This window comes from Rhinatrema bivittatum, chromosome 4, assembly GCF_901001135.1.
Source record: "Rhinatrema bivittatum chromosome 4, aRhiBiv1.1, whole genome shotgun sequence".
NCBI classification, from domain to species: domain Eukaryota; kingdom Metazoa; phylum Chordata; class Amphibia; order Gymnophiona; family Rhinatrematidae; genus Rhinatrema; species Rhinatrema bivittatum.
Genome location: NC_042618.1, coordinates 202,697,400 through 202,717,642, shown reverse-complemented (window position 1 = coordinate 202,717,642; position 20,243 = coordinate 202,697,400). Strand labels below are relative to the sequence as shown.

General features: G+C 43.4%; 1 protein-coding gene across 4 annotated transcripts in view; it reads right to left on the bottom strand.

Annotated features, from left to right (window-relative positions):
- Window positions 1-20,243, bottom strand: part of DOCK3 (dedicator of cytokinesis 3) — a 1,203,328-nt gene that overhangs the window by 60,869 nt on the left and 1,122,216 nt on the right. For all 4 annotated transcript variants that reach the window (XM_029599541.1, XM_029599543.1, XM_029599542.1 and 1 more), the window contains 3 exons: window positions 19,988-20,103; window positions 3,238-3,373; window positions 1,855-2,002 (listed from right to left, as the gene is read on the bottom strand). In XM_029599541.1, coding sequence (XP_029455401.1) covers window positions 1,855-2,002; window positions 3,238-3,373; window positions 19,988-20,103 — 400 coding nt within the window. The remainder of the gene's footprint in view (window positions 1-1,854; window positions 2,003-3,237; window positions 3,374-19,987; window positions 20,104-20,243) is intronic.

The following is a 20,243-nucleotide window of genomic DNA, read 5'->3' as shown; positions in this document are numbered from 1 at the left end:
GCAAACTCAGGAGAACCAATTTAATTTTGGCGCATACTCTCAGAGTCTTATTCACTGCATAGGGGGATGGACTACATAGAAGTTACTTATATGACCTCTATTCTCAAACACCCATTGATATCTCTGTGTACCTTTTTTCCTGATGTAGAGCTATGACATTCCTCTGGATTACAGTTTTTAGATACATTTTTTGAGTAATATAAAGTTCTTTACTTATCTAATAGATGAATTCCAAATTCCTACACATATTTGCCATTTATATTTGTAAATGCATAGATATATTATGAAACTACCTCCAATCTGGAGAAATGTGAAAGGACAGAGGAAATTTTATACTGTGTGAATGGAGGTCATCATCTGATTTCTGTTATATATAAGACAATCAGAAATAAAATTACTGGGAATGATACACAGCCTGGGCTTATCAAACAATGGAATTCTAATTTGATAGGTACTTTAGATGCTGAGACCTGGAAACATATTTGGAAAGTTTCCAGGTGCAAATCAATTTGCTCTAAGAGCCTTAAACTCATGTTTATATTCAATTATATTTTATTGAATTGAAAAGAACAAAGAAATAAAGGACACAGTGATATGGATTCTGTATATACCATATCTAACATACAAAATATTTCCAGTACACAAAGAATTGCAATCACCTTCCAAGTCAGCATTGAAAAACAAAGCATAAATCCATTGAACTCATGTTTAAATTGCTTTATCACATGTACCGTACCCCTCTGTTCTTTGCTAAATTTAATAGTGATCTCTGTTAGAGAGGCTATAACCATATTGGAATTTACTTACATATGTGGTGGGAATTTGAAGAGGTACAATCATTTTGGTTCCAGATGGTGGACACTATGTTGACGATATGTGGACAGAGATTACCTTCTGACCTCTTCCTTTGTCTTCTGGATTTATGGACTGACAGATTGTGCATGCTTGGATGGTGGAAATTGACAAACCAACTTTTATATGCAACATGCCTGACTATAGTGCATATGTGAAAGAACTCTTCAACAATCTCTTGCTGGAAGGCTATGATAGCTGAAATTGCTACCAAGAAGACTGACTTATACTCTTAAAGAACAAATGGATACGTATCAAGATATTTGGTCCCCTTATTGGTCATGTCGAAGGGGAGGCACTGAATGTTTAGGGTGATATTATATAGATTTTAGCCTGGCTATTCCTTTCTTCCTCTATTATGCTCATGCTTTGTTTTTTGTTGCCCTTCAGGCTCGGACCATGGTTTATTTCTCTGCTGTAAAGTGTTGAATTGGACCCCCTTTGAAAGATGTGTTTTGTTCAAATAAACAAAAAATAGAAACCACAGGCTACTGGTGTAACAATGAACATCAAATACAACATTTCAAACACAGGACACTCTACAAGTAAAAAAAAAAAAGAATATATGAATTAATTTAGATAAAAATCTTCAAATCTGAATCAGGGTATAGTGGTGTGAATATGGTAATAGTGCACAACAAGCATTTTAGTATTGTGACTGCTTCCTCAGGGGTCACAGGTTTTGCACTGACACAGAGGAAAGAATGCCACACTGTTCCATGCTGGGGCACTGATTCAGAGGGAAGAAGTCTTTCTATTGAGGCAAATACATGTTTTCTTGTAGCATCCTGGGTAAAGATTTCCCATGCCACCAGCCACCATGGGCTATTCAAAGAAAAACATTTCCTTTCCTTTAAAAATTGGCTTGCAAGCCTACAAGTATAAAGTAACCAAAAGCCCATTTGCACCGTGGGAAATAAAAAAAATTGCCCACCCCAGACTGATGTGCATAGAGCATAGTGTAAAGATCTGCTGTCCCACCATTGTTTCCCGATTTCTTACCTCGTGTGCTGGAGGGGGCTGAGTTAATCATCTGGGATGGTGCAGAGTGAGTGGAGCTCAGGCTGGAAGTGGAAGGGCTGGCTTGGGATGAGGATAAAATAGACATGTTGCTGATCGAGCCCTGGTATCTTGAGTTAGGGTAAGCCATCTATAGGAAGTCAGATATATGAATGAGACACAGAACCGAGTGTGTCATAATGTTACCTCATCTCTGATCACACCTTCCCCATTCCAGAGTATGAAATACAACCTCTGTGTAAGAAAAGCTCATGGACCATGTCCTTCCCATTCCCTAAACATTTTCTTCTACTACAATTGAGAAGTTCAGAATTCAGTATCTCAAATGACAACTCACTGCTATCTGGGGGAGGTAATTATTTACCTACTGCAGATGTCACAGTTATGCTTCCTTGTTAGCTGCCACACAAGAGAGAACTCAAATGCAAAACAGTTTCACAGTTTCACAGAAGCCATGTTTGAATTCTTCTTTGTTGCTGACGAGTTGATAAAAGAAGTCTTACACATTTTGATACAGCATAATGTTTGAAGGGTAAAGCCCTTAAAAACAGTAAAATATGCTTTCCACTTCTCAACTGGAATGAGAATATCATTTAGGAATTATTCTCAGCTCTCAGAAATCCTACAGTATGTTTATTTAAAGAGGATGTACTAATCAAGTGTCTCCTCACATGGAAGTGTTCTTGATTCTCATTGCACAGTAACATCGTAGATATCAGTAGTTAAGGACCATTTGGCCCACCCACTCTGCCTTGTTTTCCCTGCCTACACTACTTTAGCTAAAGATACCTCTCAGCTTTCAGTCATATAGGCTTGACAATTTGCAGGAGATTGCCCTTAGTTGGTTATACTGGGCTTGATGGACCTCTGGTCTGACCCATTATAGCAAGTCTTATGTTCTTAAATGTAGCCAAATCAGACTGCTGTTCTTGGTAGGTAAACTGCTGCCACTACCTTTGTTGTAACTCTGGCTTCTTTCTCAGGAATCTTTTATGGTGCAAGAGGAACTCATGTCTTTCTGAAATACATCAATGCTAATCTTCCATCAATAAACTGTCTACTGATGATTTGGAGATTATACATGTTTCAAGTGGTAACTTTTGAATATACTCATATGAAGTAAAAGACTCTCTCTATTTGAACACATTCTTTGAAATTAAGATGTAATGCCTTGACTCCCAATTATTAAACCTCATTTATAAGCATACAGGGTCATGCTTTGGATACAAAAAATTAACTTGCGTAATAAAATACCAATGGCCTGTTACACTACACCTACTGGGGAGGCATTCTTTTCTAATAGCTTTATTATAAGAAATGATGTATAGGTGCGGGCGGCTTCTGTTGCTACTGTTCTAGGCTTACCTGCATTTGGTACATGTCCTCAGGGGTCTCACCCATGGAGCTGTCTGTCAGGATGACAAGATTCCCAGTCTCGCTGGATACATGCGAGGAGAGAGATGATGATGAGTGATGGACAGAGCCTGGAAGGTTTAATGGGCTGAAAGAAACATTAGTCATGAGGAAGGGATGAAAAGAAACAATGTGAAAATTCAGTCAAACCAAAATGTCCCTCAAACCCATGAAAAGAGAAAAGTCAGAGAGTAAGGCTTAAATATTTCTGCAAAATTAAAGGGTAAAACAAGGAGGAGGATCTCCCTTCATTGTGCCCTTTTTATTTGAACATATTAGTTGTTGGAAAATAAAGCATCATTTAGTCCAGCCAATCAGTCTAGCTGCCCATACTGTTTTGTGTCTTTGAGGGGCTGATTAAACAGAAAGCGGTGGCATATAACCTCCCAGACACACCAGTGGAGAAATCCCCAGTTACTAGGATGTTATTCCTTAGATGGTTATTATCAGAGCTATATTTATTGGCATTTTCTATGATGCTGTAAACTACTACTCTAGCCAGGCATGGCTCTCTTTATGTGCTAGAAAAATCTTGTTTCCTTATCCTAAGGTGGCGATTGAGGCAAATCCATGAGTCTACATAAATTCTATGAATCATGTCTTTTCTTAAGAAAGGTACTGCTTTCTCTTATAATGAAGGGAAAAGTGGACCTTAGAATAACTTGAAAGAAGTCTACAATTTAAGTGAAAAAAAAACAAACCATATTTCAACACATGTACACATTTCCGCTCCTACTAATGGCAGCTCAATTTATAATTTACTGATAGGAATAGTGTGCAGAACTAATTTGGCACTCAAAAATTATGGGATGGTTTTCAGAAAGAAATGTTAAAGCTGGTAAAATAAAAGTAAAGCAGTATTTACAACAGAGTTTCAGTGATGGGTCATGAGTTCAACCAAGGATTCCAGGAGTCGACTAAAAAGCAAACACTAACCAACACTTATGGGCAACTGCCTCAATATTTTTTTTTATACCTGTATCAAAAATATGTTGTAAATAAAAATACAATAAATGAACAATTCGAGAAACGGGAAGAAAGTGGGTTGTGTGCAAAGACAACAAACATTACAGAGACGTAATTTCCCATTCTTCACCGGAAAATATTACCAGTGGTATCATGCTGGATGTTAATCAGTCAAGAATGATCTATGTAAATGGACTAAAAAACAATATACCAAAGAAAATGTTTTGACTTTTTAAGTCTTGGCGAGGTGTGAGTTTGGGAATTATCCTAGGAATAGAAACTGAAGTAGAAGGAATGTCTAAACTTTGAATTTGGTCATATGTGCTGAGGCTGTATTGTTTGGTAAGCAGTGTGAATGCAGTTTCCCCGCACTCTTGTATATCTCATCCACAGAGACCAACTTGAGGCTGTTAATATATACAGTCATTTTGGACCCTGATTATGAACCAGGGTCTTGCTGCCAAAGCAGAATGTGTCAGTGAGAAACACAAGTTAATTATAAATTAGAAATGGCTTTTTTGCCTACACCTTTGTTGGTGCCAAAAGCTAGAAAAGTTTGTTCACTCCAGAGCAAGTCTGAGAGTTATTTTATATTCCAGACTACAGGGTGCTGATTTATGATTGTAATCCTGGGAATGAGGGGAAAATATTGAAAGAACAACTGACAAACTAGGATGGAATTCCAAAATTATATTAGATAGGAAATTGAGAGGCTTGCGTAATATCAATGTTTCCTTTCAAAACTTACCCATAGATTCATCAAAATGCTATAATTTTGCATGGATAATGCCTGCGATAAGAAAAAGGGGCATGTTTATGAGTGAGAGAGCGAGAGAACCTCCTTATAAGGCCTTCACAGTATTCAACTATTTATATCACTATAGGAGGGGCAAGCTAATAACTCAAGGTGAGAAACGAATAGCACAGTACACCTCAGTGAAGATTTGACGTCATTTAGGGTGAGGAAAGTCTCCCAAAGATGAGATTTCTACAATGTTCTCTTGCCCTAACTTGATTATAACAGGGTACTATCAAGCTAGGCAAGATAACATTGTAGATGACCATGTTGCAGCTTTGCAAATGCTTCAAGAAGCAAGGCTCACAGATGAACTACTGATGTAGCTGTGGCTCTAACTTGATGAGCCTTAATGGAGTCTATAATGCCTGCTAACTTATAGCAGTGTGCAATGCAGTCTGCTAGTCTGGTGGACAATGTACGTTTGGCCCCTGCTATGCTCAATTTGTTGGGAGCATAAGAGACAAATAGTTGGGAAGTTTGACAATGAGGCTGTGATCTTTTTTTCTAGTAAGCTAAAACTCTTTTACAGTTCAAGGTATGAAGGACTTTCTCACCTTCATGTGCATGCAGCCTTAGGAAGAATGTGGATAGCATGATGGCTTGATTAATATTGAAAGCTGACACAAATTTTGGTAGAAACTTTAGGTGGGTGCAGAGCACCACTCTATTGCGGAAGAATTGCATATAAGGAGAATAATGAACTAAAGCCTGAAGTTCGCTGACTCTTCTGGCTGAGGTTCTTGCTACAAGGAATATTACTTTCAATGTTAGAAACTTGAGAGATGCCATCTCCAAATGGTTCAAAAGATCACTTTATCTGTTGTACAAGGACTATGTTCGGATCCAATGGAACAGAAGGTTTTAGAACTGGTGGTTTAGTATGCCACAAGCCTTTCATGAGCTTGGATACTAGTGGATGAATGGAGATAGGTTTTCCCTCGGTTTGAACATGGTAAGCTGCTATGGCGCCGAGATGTACTCTTACTGATGAAGTAGCAAGACTTGACTCAGAAAGGGAGAAAAAGTAAATCAGTAACTCTTTTGGTTCACATGCGGATGGATCCACGTGGTTGCTTTGACACTATGAGGCAAACCTTTTCCACTTAAATCTGTAAGCTCTTCTAGTTGACGATTTTCTGGCAAACACTATTATGTCCTCAGCTTTCTTTAGGGAAGGGCAGTTTTTTAAAATCACTCAATGCTCAACATCCAAGCCATCAGGTTGAGGGATGGAAGATTTGGATGAATGACATGTCTCTCTTCTTGAGTTAATAAGTATGGATTTGGCCTGAGAGGAAATGGAGGATGGCTGTAGAGTTGAACTTAGATATGCAAATCAGACTTTTCTGGGCCATGCTGGAGCTAAAAGGAGTAGATGGGTTTGATCCCCCTGTACCTTTTGCACCAAGCTGGCTATTAGTGGAATCAGTGGAAAACATACATGAGATCTGCATTGTAGTTGAGCAGAAAAGCGTCCTGAGTGGATCTGAGTTTGCTGGGAAGAATAGAGCAAAGATTTTTAGATTTTCTGGTTTGATCTAACTCAAATAGGTCAATTGCTATAAATCTTCAGAGACTGAATAGTCTATCAGCTGTTGATTGCTGAAAGAACCATTCATATGGGCGAAAGATTCTGCTGAGGCGATCTGCCAATGTGTTGGAGACTCTGGAGAAGCAGGCTGCTTGCAGTACAGCTTGATGTTTGCATGCCCACTCCAAAATGTTATCGCTTTGTGGCACAGGGTCCAAGATCTTGTGCATCCTTATTTGTTTACACAGAATAGGGCAACTTGACTCTCTGTCTGGACGAGAATGCTCTTCTCTTGAAGGAGGCAAGTGAAAATAGTTTGTTTGTTTGTTTATTTATTTATTTATTTGTTTATGGTTTTTTTTATACCGGCAATCATGAAAACATATCTTGCTGGTTTACATAAAACAGGAGTGCAATATATACATCAAACTGGAACTGTGGTGACAGAAGGTGCAGTTACATTTAACAGGGAAGTTAGAGCATACCTTATAGCTCTCAACTCAAGGAAACTGATATGAAATTGTTTCTCTTGGAATGACCATGTCCCTTTTGTTTGCAAAGGGCCTGTGAGGGTCCCCCAACTCTTTATGAAGGCATCCATTGGTAAGGTTACTTGGTGAGGAGTTAGTCACAATGGTGCTCCTTCCTGAAGAATGAAGGGGTCCAGCCATCAGTTCCATTCCTAATGAAATCTCCACTATAGTTGCTTGGGGTTGAGTTAGCTGGTCCCATTGGAAATAAAGGTCCTACTATAGGAGACATATGTGCAGTCAGGACAGTGATACTCCATCAATTGCTGCCACCATGTAGTTGAGAACAACCAGCACCTCTCTAGCAGTTTACTAATATGTGTTCTGTAGTTTGTGAGTTTGATGCTCGGAGAGAATGCACTTGATCTGAAGGAAGGAAAGCTCTTCCTTGCAGAGAATTAATTTGATTTTCTAGGAGGGAATCGGTCTCAATTTCTTAAAATTCACGAGAAAGTCAAGCAACTGTAGGAGATGTACTGATTTCTCCAGGACGGTCAGAATGCCCTCTTGGGAATTTGCTGTCACAAGCCAGATGTACAGGTAAGGGAAGATCTGGATGCTTTGAAAACATAGATGCGCTGCCACTACAGTTAGGCATTTGGTGAAGACCTTTAGTGCAGTTGAGAGGCCAAAGGGGAGCACTGATAGTAAGAATCCACCATATAGCGCAGGATTGCCAGTAGGAGGGGTGACTGGAATGTGAGCATAAGCATCTTTTAGATCCAGAGCACACATTCATTCCCATTTTTGGATGAAGAGGACGATTGTGTGGAGAGAATTCATTTTGAATTTCTCCAGGAATATATATTTGCTTAGGCTTCCTAAATCCAGAATTGGTCTCAATATCCCAGATTTCTTGGGGATAGGAAATAGCTGGAGTAGAACTTCTGGCCATAAGGAGGAACCAATTCTATTGCCTGCTGTTCAAAAAGTGAGTCCAGCTCTCAGCGGAGCTGTTGAGTGAGATGGATCAGATTTAAGGCTGAGTAGTGAGGAAGCAGCGAAGCAGGGAGAAATACAAGAGGAACGCAAAATTTGCAATCTTGAAAACCCAACAATCTTTGGTGACCATGCGCCACTCAAAGATAATGATGGATTCTTGTCCCCTACTGGAGAGGATAGTTGGTGGGTATGAAGGCTGATCAAAAACTAGGCCCATGTTTAGGTTGGACCTGTTGCACTGGTTTTGGTTGATGGCATTCTCACTGTCAAGCATGAGTCATAAGTTGTTGTTGCAGTTGCAGACTTAGGGATGGCATCTAGTATCAATGGAATTGCCGGAAGGAATATCTCTTGAAATATGGTCTTTTAAAAGCATAGAAGGTACACTTTGCAGAAGACTGCTATTCCAGTCCTGTGGAGAGGGAGTGCACCGCCATGTGCTATTTCTTTCTTTGAGCCACTCTTTCTCTGAGCTTTCCTCCAAAGAATTCATCACCTAGGCAGGGAAACTTGTCATGGACATCCTCGTGTAGGGTACTGGTTCTCAACTGGATTATGCAGGGAGCTGCAATGAGTTTGACGAGGAGTATGAGGTGGTATCAAATGCTTTGTGGACAGCTCAAAGAATATAGTGTATGCACCCTTTGGCATCCAATAGTGGCTGAGGGAATATGATTCTACCATCACCAGCTAGATGTAAAGACTTACGTTTTTGTATGTAGTTGTAAAGTGCTGGACTATGCAGTAATCCATGCATTAAACATGGAGCTTTGAAATATCTTTTTGCCAAAATTATTCAACAGCCTGGGATCCTTCCCTGGTGGTATTGAATATATTATTGTTTTCTTTGCTCTTTTAAGATATGATTCTACCACTAATGATTGATGGGGTAACTGTACTATTTCAAACCTGGGGATTTTTGAACTCTGATTTTGAGGTCAACTTTTCTTGCTATTGGGGCATAGGAAATTGAATTTTCCTACATTCTTATTGTAAATCTTTCAGGATATGATGGATTGAAATAGCTGCTGGGTCTGCTGGAGTTTCCAGAACCTGCAGGAGGCCCAAGATGTCTCCATGAGGATCTTTGTCCTTATGTTTATTTACTTCAAGGGCTTTTCCTAATTTATCCAGAAACCTGGGATCAGAAAGGTCTTCTGGGGGAAGATAAGTGCTGTGGAGTGGGGGTCGGAGGAAATTCCCATCAATCCATCTTCAGAACCTAGAGGTGAGGAAACATTGATCCAGGATTCCAATTATGAAGCTGGTGACAGAGAAGGAGTCCTTGGTTGCCTCAGAGGAATGTACTCCTGGTGCACATCCTCAGAGTGGCTAGACCCTGTGGACTAGAAGCACCTTTTTGGGGATCTGATGGAGAATCCACATATTTTGATGATGCCAGGACTCCCTCTTGTGGAAGCAAAAACAGCATCCTGAAAGGAAAGGTTTCATGGTACCTTCCTTATCCTTAGCTACTAATAAGGAAAATAAATCTTTCACCAACTCTGCTACCTGGTCAAGTTGTTGACGTGCCTTCTGATTTTGTGTGTTTGGTGGAACATCTTCTTCTGATACTAGAATGTACATCTTCTGGATTTTGTAGAATTTGCACTGGAGGCCAATTAGAAACAATTAGAGGTACCAGAGAGCAAACAGATCTGATGTTTCTAGACACAGACCCTGTAACAATTTCATTGGCGAAAGTGCTCTTAGTAATTGGTGGTGGAAGAGGGATCCTGTCCCCTTCTGCTCCTGTGAAGAGCTTGACCTAACACATAGGGAGATTTGCAGTACGATGCATCAATGCTTCCATTGGTTTAATAGGCAAAGGCTTTGAAGATTGATGCTCCAGGGGTCAATGTGGAGAGACGTTATGCGCTGGTGGCACTAGTGACTTTTGCTTTGATGGTCTGGGGCCTTATGAGGCTATGGTGCCAGGGTATTGTGCTTCGATGGTGCCAATGCAGCCTTGTGCATCGCCCCTCGCTCTCCCTGAGCTTTACCCCATCGGTCCCATGACAGTGCTAACCCAGCGTTCACCCTGCAACTTCCATCTAGCGCTCATCCTGCAACAACCACCCAGCGCTCATCCTGCAACAACCACCCAGCGCTCATCCTGCAACAACCACCCAACGCTCATCCTGCAACAACCACCCAGCGCTCATCCTGCAACAACCACCCAGCGCTCATCCTGCAACAACCACCCAGCGCTCATCCTGCAACAACCACCCAGCGCTCATCCTGCAACAACCACCCAGCGCTCATCCTGCAACAACCACCCAGCGCTCATCCTGCAACAACCACCCAGCGCTCAACCTGCAACAACCATCATCCTGCAACAACCATCCTGCAACAACCATCCTGCAACATCCTGCAACAATCATCCTGCAACAACCATCATCCTGCAAGCAACCATCCAGCGTTCCTCCGACAACCTTCCAACCAGTTAACCTTCCAAAATGTCTCCAGCTCTTCCAATCCCAATTTTGCAACACCACCTCCTACCTAAAAGACCATCTGCAAGACAAGCCCTTCACTACAACTTAAAGGCACTCACCCCTATTCTGACTGCACCTACCACCCAGCTTTTAGGCCTCACCCTCTTTTCACTCTCACTTTTCAATGCACAATCCCTAACAAAAAAAACCTTAATTTTCAATGATTACCTCACCGACGCCAATCCAGATATTTGCGCAGTAACTGAAACATGGCTCAAGCCCTCAGACACAGCTCTAATAAATCAACTCCCTACGCAGACCTATGACTTCTTTTCACTCCCAAGACTGAAAAAAAGAGGAGGTGGAATCCTTTTGGCTACCAAAAAAAGCCTTAACTTTACCCAACACCCATTCAGTTCTAACTCAAAATTGGAAGTTGGTTTCTTCACATCACAACATCTTCAAATCCTTCTTGTCTACGCCCCCCCAGGGCTCCTAGAATCCGATGTCTCCCCCATCCTTGAAATCACCACCACTCTCATCAACCTGGATTCCCCAGCAATCATCTTAGGAGATTTCAATCTGCACATAGACAATCCTTCACCATCTAACAGTTGCGTATCCCTCCTCACAGCCCTGTCAGCAATGGGTTTCCAACAATTAGTCAATGAACCCACACACAAAGCGGGTCACACCCTGGACTTGATTTTCATCAACAAAGGCATTACGAATACATCCAATTTGAATAATAAAAAGGTTCCATGGTCGGACCACACTCTCATCTCCACCTCTTTCGCTCTGAAAGAAACCAATACTGCTAATATCCCCTCACCCTCATTTCAATACAGGAGGCGATGCTCCCCAGAAGACCTTAACAACCAGTTGGATTCACAGCTCCCTCTATTAGATCTCACCGACCCGAACACTGCCATTCGTTCATGGAACAACATAACAGAAAATATAGCTAACAAGCTCTGCCCTTCAACTACAAAAAAAGCTCACACCAATGCCTCCAACAGACAACCATGGTTCACCAAAGAACTTAGAAAACTAAAACAAAGCTTAAGAAAGAAAGAAGTGACTTGGCGTAAAACCCCTTGTGACATTACCATTTCTTCATACAAATCCACTCTATATCAGTACAAAGCCCTCACCTCAAAATCAAAAAAAGATTATTTTGCATCTAAGATTCACAACCTGGTCTTTGATGCAAAAGCTCTTTTCGCTTATGTCTCCAGCCTCACTCAAACCATACCGCGAGAAATCCCCGGCGACATGGCACAGTCTAAAGCTGATGAACTCGCTCAGTTTTTCCAAGATAAAATCAACAATCTTTTAACTCAACTGCCTTCCAATACTGCTGAGGCCCTTCCAACATGTCAACATTCGACCTTCAAAAACTCCAGCCTAAACACTTTTGAACCCGTCTCTTCCACCGAGATACAATCCATCTTGAGAAGAATGAAACCTTCGTCTCATCCTGCAGACCACATCCCTACCAAACTTCTTCTATCTATTCCAGACACAATAACCACATCATTGACTAACATCATCAACTGCTCTCTAGCCCAAGGATCCTTCCCAGATGATCTCAAAATGGCTTCAATCTCACCCCTCCTAAAGAAGCCTAACCTTGATCCGAAAGACCCCAACAATTTCCGCCCCATAGCTAACCTTCCATTCATTGCCAAGATCATGGAAAAACTAGTCAACACTCAACTCTCAAACTACATCGAAGACAACAATCTCCTCTTCGCCCCACAACACGGATTCCGAAAAAATCGAGGCACAGAATCCCTCCTTATCTCTTTGACAGACCATATCTTACTGGGCCTTGACAAAGGAAATTCATACTTGTTGATCTTGCTAGACCTTTCCGCAGCGTTCGACACGGTCAACCACGCCATCCTCCTAAACCAGTTGTCATCCATAGGAATCAGCGGCACCGTCCTTTCCTGGTTTAAAACCTTTCTCAACAATAGAGGTTACAAAGTTAAACTCCAAAATAAGGAATCCTCTAGATTTAACTCTACCTTAGGAGTCCCACAAGGTTCGTCTTTATCTCCGACTCTTTTCAATATTTACCTACTTCCTCTCTGCCAACTTCTCACCGACCTCAATCTAAAGTTTTTCCTATACGCAGATGACATTCAAATCATCATCCCTATCAAAGACACATACTCTAACACTCTTGACTACTGGGAATCATGCCACAAAAAAATCAAACAACTACTCAACAGTCTACATCTCATCTTAAACTCCTCTAAGACTGAAATCCTACTCATCTCTCCGGAGAACACCTCCAACAGTACTCTTCCCACAAATCTGCCTACCACTCAAGCTAGAGACCTAGGAGTAATAATTGACAACCGGCTTAACTTCAAGGCACACATTAACAAAACAACCAAAGACTGCTTCTTTAAACTCCAGGTTTTGAAAAGGATAAGACCTCTGTTCCACGCTCAAGACTTCAGAACGATCATCCAAGCAGTTATCTTTTCGAAACTGGACTACTGCAATTCCCTATTGCTAGGTCTACCTTCATCATACTCCAAACCCCTACAGATGGTTCAAAATTCTGCAGCCCGAATTTTGTCAGGCGCAAGGAAAAGAGACCACATATCCCCCGTCCTGAAAGAGCTTCACTGGTTACCCGTATACTTCCGCATCATGTATAAAGCCATAACTACCACCTACAAAACTATACATCAACTCACCACTCTCGATCTTCAATTCCCCCTCCTAGTACATAATTCTACTAGACCTACTAGAGATGCTTATAGAGGCTCCCTCCAAGTTCCCCAGCGAAAACGACCAGACACATTACCACAAGAGATCGCGCCACCTCCACAGCTGGCCCTCTTCTGTGGAATTCCATTCCCACAGACCTCAGACAGGAGCCCTGCCTCCTAACTTTTAGGAAAAAACTCAAGACTTGGTTATTCAAGCAAGCTTTTCCGGACACAACCCAATGACACAATCCAATGACTCCAAAAACACCATTCTCTTGTATTTAACATCTATTTTGTATATTAGTTTGTACACTATATTTAATTTGTATATTGTTTAACTATTTCTCTTCTCTCCTTTCTCTTCCTTCTCCAAGTTCGGCTTCCCTTGTTAAATGTAACTGTACCTTCCGTCACCACAGTTCTAGTTTTTGTATATAATGCACTCCTGTTCTATGTAAACCAGCAAGATATGTCTTCATGATTGCCGGTATATAAAAATCCTAAATAAATAAAAAATAAATAAATAAATAAATGCACTCAAGACTCTGTGTTTCTTCGGCGCTCACTGCTCTAGTGGTTCTGCAGAGTGGCACCTCCTTTTTTTCGATGCATGATGACTATGTTTACTCCACTCCAAGGATTCGACCTGTTCCACCAACAGGATAGATATTTTAGATGAACTAGTGCTCAATGCTATTTCTGGTGAGACAGATGAGGCTTGCCTTCAGGAACAGAACTGACTTCAACTTCTCTGAGACTTAAGCAGTTCTTCCATTTTCCAGTTCCTGGACCTTTGTATTCATGGGAACATTTGTCCACAATTATAACAATTAGCTTGGTCATGGTCTGGACCCAGGCAATGGTAGCAGAGGTTGTATCCATCTGTTATGGACATTTTCCTGGCACAAATACAGTCTTTAAACCCACTTACTTTGGCTTTTTTCTTAGTAGACATTATGACAAAAAATTTTCATGGTGTCTCCCTGCCACTTCACTCAGAAGAAGCAGGCAGTGGAGTGTCCATTGTCAAGGCTCCTCAATCTGAGGATTGTGGTCCCAGTGCCACAGCAAGAAAATACGGTTCGATATTCCATTTTTTTCATTGTGCCCAAGAAGGAGGTTCTCCTTTCATCCTATCCTGGATCTCAAACGGATCAATCATTGTTGCGGAGGTGGACCCTTGGCCCGAGGTGGAGTTGGCTCTACCCATGGGGAAACCCCCATGGGTGTCCCCCCTGTCGGGAGGTGGGGCCGAGTGGGAAGCGGAGGCTGAATGGAGCTTCACCAATACCAGCCCTTGTTCCCCACAGATTGAGCCCTTGGGTACCGGGGCTGGCTGGTCTTAGGTGGGCCTCCACGTGGTTGATCCAGAAGGCAGTGTCCAAGGCAGGGTGCCAGGAAGCAGTGGAGATGCAGGGTCCGAAGGAGCAAGGTCAAAGACAAGGCCAAGTTCCAGGAGCCTGGATAGACAGAGGCAGTCGAGTGATTAGGAACAAGTTAAGTCCGGGCTTGTGAGTAGGCAGGTGCCTAAGAAAGGCCAAGTCCTAATAGTTAGCTGGAGATGGGATCAGGTTCAAGCTGAAGTTGGGGCAGGCGGCTGAAGACAAGGTCAGGTCCAAGCTGAAATCGGGGAGGGCAGCAGAAGACAAGGTCAAGTCCAAGCAAGGGTCAAGAGCCAAGGAATCCATCCAGAGAGTAGTCAAGTACAAGCGAGGGTCAAAGCCAAGGAATCCATCCAAAAGATAGTGGGAACAAGAAGCTAGAACTGGAACACAAGGACTGGAACAGGAACACGAACGCTGGAACAGGAACAAGGCAGCAACTAAGCACACGACAGGAAGCATGGAGACCTGTTGCCAAGGTGCACGTGGGGAAACCCGACTGGGAACAAAGGAGGCCGCAGAGCTGCCGGAGGAACCTGGGAGTGTAGCAGGAGTGCGAACGCATAGGCGACTGCCTACCGCTGCCAAGGAGGAAGGTCCAGGTCCTGGGCGTCGGGGGTGAGTGGAGCCATCCGTGGATCTGCCATGGCCGGGAAACGCAACAATTGTCATTTGTGGGTGACTCATTTTCATATAGAAACATTGCACTCGGTGACAATGGCAGTGTAGTCGGGGGAATTTCTGACCATCCTGAATCTGTGCAAGGCATTGGAGCACCAACATTTTCTGAGTTTCATGGTGTTATGGTGCCATTTTCAGTTTTGGGCACTGTCTTTTGGTCTGGTCACTGCTCCCAATACTTTTTTGAAAGTTATGCTGGTGATGGTGGCAGTGTTGATAAAGGATGGGATCCTAGTAAACCTGTATTTGGACAACTGGCTGATTTGGGCCAAGTCTCTGGAAGAGAGCCACCTGGTGACTCACAAGGTGATCTCCTTGTTGCAGGAGCTAAGTTGGGTGGTGAACCTAGCCAAGAGCAGTCTTCAGGCATCTCAGTTGTTGGAGTATCTGGGTGTTTGGTTTGACATGAAGCAGGGCAAGGTTTTCCTGCCAGAAGCTTGCATTCAGAAGTTGATGGCACAGGTGCGTCTCTTGATGAACACTATACGCCCGACAGTGTGGTCCTATCTGCAAGTACTCGGTTTGATGGTGGCAACCCTGGAAGTTGTGCCTTGGGCAAGAGCGTATATGCATCCTCTTCAGCGCTTCCTGCTGTCTTGTTGGATCCCGCAGTCTGTTGACTATTTGATTTGGCTCTCACCTCCAGTGGTGGTTGCAAGTGGATCATCTAAGAAAGGGAGTTTCCCTGAAATTGCTGGACTGGTTAGTACTCATGACGGATGCAAGCCTCCAGGGTTGGGGAACTCACTGTCAGGAACTAACAGTGCAAGGGTACTGGAGTATATAAGAGTCTCCCTGGAACATCTGTTGGCTGGAAGTCCAGGAGGTCCAGTTAGCATGTTTACAGTTCAGTGGCAGGTTGCAGGATTGAGCGGTCCAGGTAATGTTGGACAATGCAACAACAATGGCTTACATCAATCGGCAGGGAGGAACTAAGAGCTAGTTTCTCCAATTCACTTCCAAACAAGAGTGAGCCATAAAAGGGAAGTTTTGAAAGATTAGCCTTGGAAGTCACATCTGCTGACCAATTTTTCAGCCATAACTGATGCCTGGTCATTATTACTGAAACCACTCCTCTGGCTGAGGTGCAGACCAAATCGCAGCCTGCATCTGCCAAAATGGCTGAGGCTGGCTCCATAACTGCCCTGGAATTCACTCCAGAGTCATCGACCTCCTGAGAGAGAACAAGATCAAGCCACCAGGAAACAATAAGAAGCTATCTGCAAGGTCATTGCCACTGCTTCAAATGCGTAAGGATGGCCTCAATCCTCCGATCGTGCACATCCTTCAAGAGCGCTCCTCCGTGGGGAAAGTCATCCACTTAGAGATGGCATAGATAAGCACATCAACTTTCAGAAAACACAAGACGCTCTCTCACCACTGTATCAGGGGGTACAAGCCTTCCAAAGTCCGATCCCCTTTGAGATTTGCCTCTGGGGCATTCCACTCAAGATCAATCAGTTCTTGAATGGCCTCCATAACAGGGAAAAAACAAGAGGCTTTACGCAAAGAAACCAAAATGGTATTTTTCTTTGGCTCAGACATGGAATCTGTCCCAGGTACTCCCAGCATCTTCAACGTCTGGGAAATCAGAATCAGTAGCTCATAGTTCATCAGTACACTTAATAGGTGACTGAAGATGTATGTTCAGCTGAATTCATGTTGCAAAATTTAGGTGCACAAAGCTGTCTGCTTCAACGGCAGGGGAGGAAGTCTGATACTTCACGCATATCCAGCATAGCTCTCTGCTTCAACAGCAGGGGAGAAAGTCTGATACTTCACGCATATCCAGCATAGCTCTCTGCTTCAATGGCAGGAGAGACAGACTGATACTTCACTTTCAATGCATATCCACCATAACTCTCTGCTTCAATGGCAGGGGAAATGAAGAAAAGTGGATCTATATACAGACAACCAACAAGGACTGAATTATATAGTCTGGGTAAACAAATAAGCATGGGTGTAGCTTGCTTATTGCGGTGGTTACTACCCCTAACTAATTAAGCTAGATATTTCACTTAAATGCAGCTCCAACACTGCTCTCTACATTAATGGTGGGGGTGGAAGGGAAATAGAACCGAAAGGTTACTAAGAGCCAAGAGTAACAGATAAGTATGAGAAAAAAAAAGTATGAAACTTGCTGGGCAGACTGGATGGGCCGTTTGGTCTTCTTCTGCTGTCATTTCTATGTTTCTATCTCTATGAAAGAACCACAGCATAGTCCAATACTGTTTCTAGTCCCAGAGAAATTTCTCCATTCTCCAGAAAGCCAAGTCTGGCCTCATCATCAGTGCCATCCAGATTCCTATCAGGAGGACCTGCTGCCAATCTAGGTGTACTCTGGCGCTTAATAGTTGTACCGGATGAGTGAGAGGCTACTGCCTGTGATTCTGACTTGACAGGATTGGGCGGCGCTGAGAACTACGCATGAAGAAAGGATTGCAATCCTTGAAAAAATTCTATCCAAGAAAAGGCAGTAGGATCCATGCCAAAACCAGAAGGTGCCTGTGCTGCGCCCACAGAGATACTGTCTCCCGCTGATGAACCAGTTAAGGGAGTTCCAAGGTCAGGCATCCCTTCTGACATGTCCATACCCAGGCCATCATCAGACTGGGAAGAACCAGGCTTAGTAAAATCAGAGCCTCTAAACAGCGCTAGCACAAGTTAGAGGGCACTCCAGGCTGAGATGCCTGAATAAGTCAGGCAGCACACAGGAAAAGGTGCTTAGGTTTCTTAGCCAAAGGCGCCATGAGTTCATCAGTACACTTAATAGGTGACTGAAGATGTATGTTCAGCTGAATTCATGTTGCAAAATTTAGGTGCACAAAATGCAGGCATCCGAAGGCTGGGCGTCACAAAACTAGGCACACTTCCACCACGCCAAACTTAAGAGCACAACCAATGAGTCCCAGATTGTGCGCACAGGCAGCGCACCGAAAAGAAACTGGATGTACGTCAGCCAGACGCACTTGCACACACCAATGGTTCTGAATAGATGCATAATCCATTGATCCTGAATTCATCTGTCTGGGTGCTGGGAAACATTGTTCTATACAGCTCCAACCCTGGAGGAATTTCCCCATCCTCCAGCAAGGATCGCCTTCATCATCTGTGCCATCTGGGTCCCTAACACCGTGACCTGCAGCAGGTCTAGATGTACTCAGACGCTTACCTGTGGCATCAGGCATGCAGGGATCCGCAGCCTGTGATCCTGAATTTTTAGGTTTGGCTGGGGCCGTTGACTGCAGCCCTTGAAAAAAATTCGACCCAAGAAATGGCAGAAGGATCCATACCAAAACCAGGAGGCATCTGTTCTGCGCCCACTGAGTTGCCTTCTCCTGCGGACGAACCAGTTAGGGGAGTCCCAAAACCAGGTGAAACCTTTGGCAGTTCCCCCTCCGGTCCCATTCCCACATCAAGCTGGGAAGGGCTGGGCTCAGCAAAATCAGTCACAGACAAATCTCCCTGAGCCTCCAAGCAGCTCTGACACAAGTTAGAGGGGACTCCAGGCTGTGATGCTCGAACATGGCAAGCAGCACAAAGGGTAAGGCGCTTAGGCTTCTTTGCTACCGGGACCATGGATAAACACCTGCTAGCAGCATGTCTCAAAAGCGTCTGACAATTGTGTGCCCAGCTACACACCTGCACAAGCGAGCCTGGACTGGGCGCCCAAAAACAAGATCTGTCCAATAAGCATACACTACGGACACTCAAAATATAGGTGCGCAATACATAGTCCAGGAGGCCGCCCACCTGAGCGCTCACCTGGGCATGCAAACGTGAACTAACATCACACACTGTTTTGCGGCAGACTTGTACATAGAAAAGCACATGAATGTCATCATGTCCTACCACGTGGCATCTAAGCAAAGCCTGAGAGCGGGGCCTAGCCAAAAAGGCTGTTTAATCTGCCATGACTTCGCAAGCTCCCCTGGAATCGGATGTTGGATCAGCGCACTGAGCTCAGAGACCAGAAAGGGAATGGAATCTCTAAAATTAACTCCCCCCTTTTTTTTTTTTTTTAAATATATTTACTCTTTACCTGAGCTCAGCTTGTCCCAGCTGAGTACAGAGTTGGTCTCCAGCTGAGGGGGAGAGGGCAAAGGCTTTCACCGCTGCACTCGGCTTCCTGCACCTGCTAGCCTCTCAGCTGTTTGTCTCTCTATAGCTAAGTCCATGCCAGAAAACCAGCTACTGGACCAAGGCACTGAGGGAGGGAGCCTTAGATTTCACCTCAGGAAAACTCGACTGAGGGAGGGAGCATAAGGTACCACCACAGGAGAGCAGGGCAAATTCATTTCCTTCTCTTCTCCTAAAATTTTTTTAAACAATCTCCAGTAGGGAGATGCATGTCCACCATTTGCTGGAGAAAGAGAATACTGGCGGGCTGATGTCAGTGCAGGGGTATATATACCATGACATCAGCTTTGCTCTATCTCCATCTGCTGGTAGAGGTGTCTGAATGCCAAGGAATTCACTTTTTAAATTCTAAACTTGCTAGAAGTTTCTCAGAGCCCATACATTGACCTTTGCCTCATCAGTGTGATTCCAATGAATACACTCATCCCTTGGATAATAAAAAGTATCACATTAACTGGATTCAGCCTGATGCCTTCCCTAGTGCTCCATCCAGTGTTCTTCTAATGCCCTACTTCAAACTGAATTCCCACACAGAGACGCAAGCTCACATTAAGCAAGTACCTGTGCAGCATTTTGATGCTGTCTGGGCTCATGGGTCCATGTGATACCAGCATGTTGCTTCGGGGAGCACTGGCCCCAGAACAGGAAGGACTCAGTTTATCCAGACCAGGCAGCTCCTGTGAGGGAAACAAAACAGCAACTGTTTAATATGCATCTGGGCCAGGAAGTCACATTCCTCACAAATGAGCACTAAAAAGCTCGTCCACAAGGGGTTACTTATAATACAGCTCATTAAAGTAAAAATGTTCTTGAGGAT